This window comes from Lathyrus oleraceus, chromosome 4 (genome assembly GCF_024323335.1).
Source record: "Lathyrus oleraceus cultivar Zhongwan6 chromosome 4, CAAS_Psat_ZW6_1.0, whole genome shotgun sequence".
Classification (NCBI taxonomy): Eukaryota; Viridiplantae; Streptophyta; class Magnoliopsida; order Fabales; family Fabaceae; genus Lathyrus; species Lathyrus oleraceus.
This window is the reverse complement of record NC_066582.1, coordinates 497491868-497500683: the sequence shown is the minus strand read 5'-3', so window position 1 is coordinate 497500683 and position 8816 is coordinate 497491868. Positions and strand designations below refer to the sequence as shown.

Sequence of the window (8816 nt, the reverse complement as noted above, 5' to 3'; positions counted from 1 at the left end):
CTCCCAGTTGCCGAAAACCTGCTCAACAGCCTTTGTCCTCGCAATCCATGCTTTCTTGTAAGATGGAGTATAATTATATGTTGTTCGGATATGTGATATAATTATACTCACCTTCACTGATGGGTCTTTGTTTACCAATGGCAGAATGTCTCGACAAATCAATACTGTGCTCAGTTGACGGTGATCTTGTGCAACGGTTGTTGCGACGCAACTGTGTGGTGGGTCTATTGAAGCGATCTCCCAAGAGTCATTTCTCTTCTTGTAAGATGCAGCCAAACGAAACTTACATAGCATGTTACAACATTCAATAACATACCTTCTTGAATCAGTGCGTTTAACCGTAAAGTCAACAAAGTTGTTCATGTGATATTTTTTGATTGCCAAGACACATTCCTCTTTGGTACGAAACATGTCTCCCACCTTTAATTCTCCTACTGGTCTCGGATACGGATTGTAGAAGACACTGTCGGACATTTCATCATCGTGAAGATCCATATTTGTCATATGTTGAGGAGGAATATAGACATGAGTAGGAGGTATTGGTGGTGGTTGAGCCTCATCTTCATCGTCGTTATTCAGGATGTGATCAACCTGTATCTCAGTCTCCTCTTCTTCTTCATCAACAACGTCGACCTCTACTTCTGCTTCTGGGTTGAGTTCATCTGAGCATTGTGCATCATCTGCATCATCTCCACCAGCTGGATCCTGATATGTTACTTGAGACTGTTGAGACGGTATACATGGTTGTAGAGTAATGTACAACTCGATAGAATCCATGCCTGAATGTTCATGACTAAGAAACATGCTTTGCACATCTTCATCGTCTCGTATCTTTAGGGGGAAAAACTTGCATTGACCATTCTCAAAAAATATAGGATTCTGATATGTCATCCTTGACACAATACCTCCCTGTATAAAGGATTGTATTCTTTTTTTGAAATGCAAAAAGGTTGCATTTCTCTTCATCGAAACTCTAATGGTATCAGTGTTTCTAAAACAAAAACCATGAAGCTCAGACTCAAAAGTTTCACCGTTGCAGTGAACGTTGATACTGTATAATGATGAAGATGACATTTTGGAGATGAAAAGTATTTTGCAAGTGCAGATGAAAGTGAGTGAAGATGAAAAGTATTTTGGAGATGAAAAGTATTTTGCAAGTGCAGATGAATGTGATAGTAAGACACTTAAATAGATGGTATTAATGTCTCACATTGAAGCTAGTCTGAGATACCGTGTCAAGCATGCAAGTAATTTCAGAGATGATGTGTCTGTCATGTAAGACAGTGTGACTTGATGTGTCAAGCATGCTAGCTAGTTCAGAGATGAGGTGTCTGTCATGCAAGACAGTGTGAGTTGATGTGTCAAGCATGCTAGGTAGTCAAGAGTTGATGTGTCTGTCATGCAAGCTATCAAGTAGGTAGTCATCAGCATACAGGAGACAAGACAGACACGTGTCGGACACCTAAGACGGTCAGAGATGATGTGTCAATCCTGCAAGACAGTGTGAGTTGATGTGTCAGCCAGGCAAGCTATCAAGAAGGTAGTCATCAGCATACAGGAGACAAGACAGACACGTGTCGGACACCTAAGATGGTCAGAGATGATGTGTCAATCATGCAAGCCATCCATAAGTGAATTGTTCAGCATGCAGGAGACAGCAATGCCACGTGTTGAGCATGCAAAGGGTGGCGCCAATTGGGGACAAGGTATACTACTATCTCGCCTAAAGTCATATTATAATAGTTTTTATTTAGATGAGCATTCTACCGAAGAGGCTCGAATCATCAAAACTAGGTGTTACATTATGTTGTTACTAGGATCCTTTTTATTTCCCGAAGGTAGTGGTTCTAGCATGCATATTATGTACTTACCTTTACTTAGAGATATAGATAGAATAGGTAGTTATAGTTGGGGATCCGCATGTCTAGCCTATCTCTATAGTTCTTTGTGCAAAAACTGCCACAAAGATACTTCTACATTTTCTGGATGTGCTGTTTTGCTACAAGCATGGGGATGGTCAAGACTACCGTCTCTAGCACCGGTCAATAGCAACCCCTTCACTTTTCCATATGCAAAAAAGTAAGTTGTTTAAATTGCTATGTCTTTACTTCCTTCCTTACAGTTTATTACCCATAACTAATTTTTTTAAACTTTTTGGTGTAGATGGTCGGCACGCGGTATGAATTACAGCAGATGTCCGAGACACTGTATTACTCAATATCGCAACCTGTTGGATCACCTTCGACCGACAGACGTAAGCAAAATAATTACATTATTTCTTCATATTATATTGACTTTTTCTACATTCATTTAAATCCTATTGTCTTTAACATTTCAGTTCATTTGGCGTCCATACCTTAATATGGAACATGAGCATCAGATCAACCCTGAAGACGCAGCCGTATGGACAACATGCGCACCGATAATACGGTTCACAACAGTGGAGCTGCACAACACCGATCGTGTGAAGCTGCAGTTTGGTATGGTCCAGAATATCCCAGATCCCCCAGCTAGCCTAGGAGAATGGCATATGCGCAAAGTGAACGACCAATGGAACTACAACCCTTGGCAAACCTTCGCAAGATCAGAGTGTCGCAAGTGGAAGCACCGTCATGACCATGTCTTAACTGACGCAGTCATGCCAAATGAGGTAAAACCAAGTCGTACTTATATGGCTTGGTATAGATCAGTTGGATTTCAATTCATCGCCGATGATATGTACCTCTACGACCCACGCCAGACAACTTACACACAAGAAGCCTCAACATCTAACCCCCAGCAACATTCTCAGCCCGGTTACTCACAACCACCTATCCAACAAACTTTCCGTTCCACAAACACACAAACATACAACCAAAACATGCCATTCACCCAACCCCAAAACCAAGAACATCCCCCATACCACCACCAACAAATGGACCATCAACCTTCGACCGAACATCGCTTCGCACCCACACCATCACCCTACCAAAGTCGCCTTACCCAAAACACTAACCGCCCCATCACCTACCGTAGCCAACAACCCCAAACATCACAATACCAAAACATCCCACAACCATATCTCTTCCAAACACCCCAACAACCTTTCCAACCTTTCCTAGACCCATCATTGTCACCCATGTCCCCCTTCAACCGTCCTGGTCGCCCATCCATGAGTCAACCACACCCCAACTTCTCTGGCATGGGTCATGAGCTCAGCTACGCCGGTACACCATCATTGAATACTGAAGACTATGCTGAGTTGGCTGCATACCTCAACGGATCTTCTCCTGTAGGCGGTAATGACGCTCCTGGACCATCAGATGAACAAACACCGGTTCAGAATCGTCAACGTGGGTTAGGGCCAAGGGTTAGGATAGCTAGGGGATGTGGGACCGGAGGTCGGTTAGGTGATCCCGGTCATCACCATTAGGATTCATTGTGTAAAATCCAAATTTTATTAATATCAATTCGTATTATGTCAAATTTATCTTTGTGTATTCTCCAAACATTAAGTTTCTTTCATAATTCTAAAATAAACACATATCATAAAACAAAAATTTATAGGTCAAAAACCCTAATTCAAGGACTTGTTATTGTTATGTTGAAGGGCTTGAAGTTGGTCCCTTTTGGCAAAGTTCACATACACTTGTTTTGACAGAAACCCTAATTTTGGGTCAAGTTCGCAGGGACATAACTCACTCGTTTTTAATTATTTTGACGTGGGACCAAGTGCATTGGAAAATTTAAGATGTCTACTTCAAATGTTATGTTGGACAAAAATTCATATTCCTAAAAGAAACACATGCAATAATACAAAACATTACGACTCAGATAACAGTTATAATGTCAAATAGTCCAAGTTCAGGTGCCCATACCTTTCTCATAATCATCAAATGATGCAAACCTTTACTCCAAATTCATTATCTTGAAAAGATATACAACTTTTATGTTGAAGGTTTTGTCATTTGAGGCTTTTATCATTCATACTAAAGGGCTTGAAGTTGGTCCCTTTTGGCAAAGTTCACATACACTTGTTTTGACAGAAACCCTAATTTTGGGTCAAGTTCGCAGGGACATAACTCACTCATTTTTAATTATTTTGAGGTGGGACCAAGTGAATTGGAAAATTTAATATGTCTACTTCAAATGTTATGTTGGACAAAATTTCATAACTCTAAAAGAAACACATGAAATAATACAAGACATTATAGGTCAGACAACAGTTGAAAAACTCAGAAGTCCAACTTCAACTGCCCATAACTTTCTCAAAAAAAATCCAAATGTTGCAAAATTTATATCCAAATTCATTGTTTTGAAAAGATCTACAACTTTCATGTTGGAAGTTTTTTCATTTGAGGCTTTTTTAAGGGAGGCGCCAATTGGATTGGCGCCCCCTCTTAAAAAATACACACAGGCGCCAATTGGATTGGCTAGGGCAGGTGCCCTAGCCAATCCAATTGGCGCCTCCTTGTAATTTTTAAGAGGGGGCGCCAATCCAATTGGCGCCTCCCTATTAAAGGTGGGGTAGATTGGGAAATTTTTTGAAACTTGGGTTATTTTGGGAAATAATTTAAAAACTTGGGTTATATTAGTAAAAAATCCGTGGGATTCTACATAAGTTTATGAGTTTTTATAAAGAATTATCAGCGTTTATAACTTTCTATGAAGAAATATTGGATTTTTTAAATATTTATAGCATTTATATCAATCTTTTCAAAAAATCAGGTGCAAGCCAATTGTTTCTTACAAAGTTGTCTTCATAACTACCCGATTTAAAAATAATAATAACGTATACTAGGTACTGAATATTTTGAAATTTTTGATACAAACCAATTTTTCAAATTTTAAAAAATCTGATAGACAATAGTTTTCTTTTAAGTTCTTGTTTTTTAAATAAGTTTTTGACATTTTAAAGAAAACAGTAAGACAATATTAACATATTGTAGCAAAAGTATGTGTACAGTCACAATTAATCCGATAAAATATATATATATATATATATATAATGGATAGTGTACTACAATATTAACAATATGAATACAAAATAAATTATGTAAACTTAACAACTTCTTCCCAATGCCTTATACGTCCTGCATATGTTGTTACACATGCTCTCGCATCTTCACTATAATTTTGTCTCCAACAGTCAGCAATGAGAGGCAATGGACAATCAGGTTTCAACTCCACCTGAACTCAATGATTGTTGTTAACAAAACCAACTACAATAAGCTTATGTCTACTCGCACACGTAGATGGAGATACCACTAGTGAGAAGAAAGTTATGTTAAGGTTCCTGAACAACAAGACCAATATCACATGTATCTATAAGCAATATGATAACTCATATCAGGAATCGTCATTTATTTCTCACGACCCTAGACACTCAATCTAGCTACTCGCAACGAACTCCTAACTTCAAAGACCATGTCATAGAGCACATTGGAATACAATTGATGGTGTTTATAAACTTCGCCATCTAACTGCCTCTGAATCAAATGCCACGATTCTTCAACTCATCCAAGTAAAGTTGCAATAACATAGAAACCACAATTTCCAGCAGGATCCACATCAATAATGTCATCAATATAGTCATGTATAAAAACATGAAATTGAGACAAGTAAATCTCTCTTGAAGACTTGTTAGACGCTTGAGTTCCAATTGGTTTTGTAGAGGATCTCTTTATAGTCTTACTTCCCTGAGAGCCCTCAACATACTTCCACTGCAAAGAATCACGATGAACATCACTCTCTTGACCCTTTTTACTCTTCTTATTTTCTCTCTTTGGTGTCCACTTCACTAGTGGTGGGCACATGGAAGTTATAGATGGATGTGTTAGTTCTCAAACTTTTTTCTTCATTACCCTCTGGACAATTATATCCAATTTATTGAAATATTTATTCAGCTCTTCACATCCTTCTTCTAAATCCAATTGTGTCCCACTATCTTATTGAGGTACTTCATGCTCTTCAATGTTTAATTTCTTCCAAAATACATGAATCGATTCTAACGAACATGCTCACCTTGTATCTGAAGAACTGCAAGTTGACATACACAAGGTAACTTATGTGTTAGTGGCCGCATGCATCTTTGTCAAAGCCAATAAATTTTACCATTTCCATCTCCTTTGCAATGTGTTGTATACATTGTTCGAAAACGAAGTCGTGCAATCTGGAGTAAAATGAAGTGTTATACTGATGCTCAATGTTGACAATAATCTTTTAAAACAATGTTATGATTGAGCCTAGTTACAACTTCAACATGGTGTTCACAACATCCTAATTTCTGCATAAGTCAACCCTATAAAACATAAATAGAAAATAAAATTATAAATTGATAATTAGTATTGTAATACAATCAAAGTCACAAGCCTATTCGTTATCATGTTTCTTAAATGAGTAAATCTATTAGTCCATGCAACAACAAAATTTTCTTTATAGGGTGTCAACCATGTTTCGTGCACATAATGAACAAATAAAGGAATATCAGCACATACTACCTAAAAAATGCTTCAAGTGTTCCACCAACTCAAACTTTCATGGCATTCATCAAAGCAAGTTTTTGTCTCATCACCACAACTTCGGTAGCACCTTCTTGGATGCGAACAAAACTTTCAGCTTCTTCAATGCACATGTAACGTTTTTCTCCCTTTCATGTTCCAAATAGGAAAATCCGACCGAAAACATCAACTTCGTTGATGTTACACCAACAGTCTCAATTAGTGGTAATCGGCACCTGTTTGTTTTATATGTACAATCAATACTCAACACAATATGAAAATTAATCAACAACTTCTCATAATCAAACAAATGAAAAGTTACATTATTGGGGAATGTAATAAAAAAAATTGTATGTACATTAAAAAATCAAAACCAAATGGAACATGTTCAACAACTTCACTAAATTAGGATGTGTCCAAAAGATATTAGTAACAACATTTGGTTAATCATTGTTTCTGGTCTAGTACATGTATTTCTCTTCATGAATTAGACTCACCAGATGTTGCATTTCAGTTAATTAACCTCTCTTGCTCGTCTTGTATGTGGATCTTGCCTTGTACACCTGCGTAATGCTCGTGAGATTTTTTGGATCTGTATCTTTCAAAGCAGCAACTATGTACTTGGTAGCCATATTGTTTTTCATCATCTTTTAAACGTCCTAATATGTCATGGTCATATAAATTAGTAGCTAGTTTATAATTGTAAAATCCACACCTAAGCATCACCCTCCAACCGCTACCACTGACACATATCTCAGTATAAATGGACATTTAAATTTCATACTAAAAATATTTTCATTGTACAAATAAAGCATTATGAAATGACCTATCGGACTTTTTACGCTAGGCTAAAAATCCGATATATTGGATTTTTAAAAAAAAATCCAAACTTTTTAAGCTTCCTAGATTTAAAAAAAATATATATGTAAGTAATATCGTTTCCCCTATAAAATACCAGATTTTTTTGGAAAAATCTGGTATAATTGCACCACACTTTTCAAAAGTTTGGTAAAACACTAACGATTTTCCCAGAAAATACCAGAGTTTTTTTTTAAAATGTCCGATAAAATTGCGTACCGATTTTTTAAAATCGGTAAAATTGCATAGTGTTCACCAAATTCCGAAAAAAAAATTATTCGATGTTTTCTTATAACTACTGTATTTTTAGAAATTTACAGCTTTTCCAGAGTAAATTTTTTTTACCAACTATAATTTTGGGATATGTAAATAATGACAAGGACATTTTGGCCGATATGAGAGTAAGAGGGGGTGTTAGATTTAAGTGTGGAGGAGACAGGACAAAATTTCCAAACATAAGTTTAAAATTCAACTAAAAAGCATGTAAAAGAGAAAACATGGAAGGTCTAAAAGTTAGTCAACTAAGGTCAACCGTAGAGTGTAGAAAAATCAAGTTTGTATTTTTTTTTCAATTTTAAATTAGTCTTTTATATTTTAAGTTTGAACGAAATTTATTTTGATCTATATGTTACCAAACATTTATTTGATCATATGAACTATGTATTTTAATTCATTAAATAATATTTGAACTACATCGAAGTAACTATTTCCGCTTAAGGGAGATTTCCTATGCACGTGCGAGTCAGACCATCGAAACGTCGCAAGAGGTGTCACAACAATAATTGAAAGAAAACTATAACAGGATATAAGAGATGGAATCGAAGAAAAAAAGAGCAATTAGAGAATCTCTAAATTTCACCCACAGAGAGGGAATGAAAAGAAAGTTTGCCCTTGAATTTTCATATATTGCTTGGTCGACTACCACATGATCAACATTAGAGGACATATGGAATTGCACCTATGCTATCAATGACCCTGACCGAACCTCGATTTACTTAGGTACTCAAGTACCCTAGAAAGGCCAAGTTTTTCGTCAAACATAGAGCCACATGTTAAGCTCGCTTTATGAAACATTATGGAAAACCCAAGACGGTAATTAAGAGCGCTCATGGCAATACAATCCTCACTCCTCCAAGTAGCAACAAGGACTTGGGGGGAAACTATTTTGGATCGTCCAAATGCTCAAGGAAGAAGGCCTAATTGTAAGGCCCAACCAAAAATACAGACTCAATAGATAGAGGAATAAGTTGGACTTCTTCAAAAGACCATACACCTGATCCTAGTTACTGGTACATCATCCACTATTAGATCAGATCAAACGCTCTTCATATTTCACGTGGGGTTAGATGAAAACAATTTTAACCGCCAACCACATATAAATCCTACAACATGGCATTTACAAGTAATATCTCAATGTGACTCTCAAATTACATCTCTCTAACTTCATTGACGTGGGCATTTTAGTGATAACCTTACAAA

General features: G+C 36.8%; 1 protein-coding gene across 1 annotated transcript; it reads left to right on the top strand.

The window, feature by feature from the left end:
* Positions 1-1751: 1751 nt before the first annotated feature.
* On the top strand, positions 1752-3465 carry LOC127076771 (protein MAIN-LIKE 2-like). Its single transcript, XM_051018561.1, has 3 exons — positions 1752-2079; positions 2164-2254; positions 2339-3465. Exons 1-3 carry the CDS (start codon positions 1805-1807, stop codon positions 3410-3412), a joined length of 1440 nt encoding a protein of 479 aa, XP_050874518.1. The 5' UTR covers positions 1752-1804; the 3' UTR covers positions 3413-3465.
* The last annotated feature ends 5351 nt before the right edge of the window (positions 3466-8816 follow it).

What these genes read in the sequence shown, in the direction of transcription:
- LOC127076771 (XM_051018561.1), top strand. Translation starts at nt 1,805, where the DNA reads ATGTTGTTACTAGGATCCTTTTTATTTCCCGAAGGTAGTGGTTCTAGC. An exon ending in ACTTTTCCATATGCAAAAAA is followed by an intron (nt 2,080 to 2,163) that starts GTAAGTTGTTTA and finishes TTTTTGGTGTAG; the next exon opens with ATGGTCGGCACGCGGTATGA. An exon ending in ATCACCTTCGACCGACAGAC is followed by an intron (nt 2,255 to 2,338) that starts GTAAGCAAAATA and finishes TTAACATTTCAG; the next exon opens with TTCATTTGGCGTCCATACCT.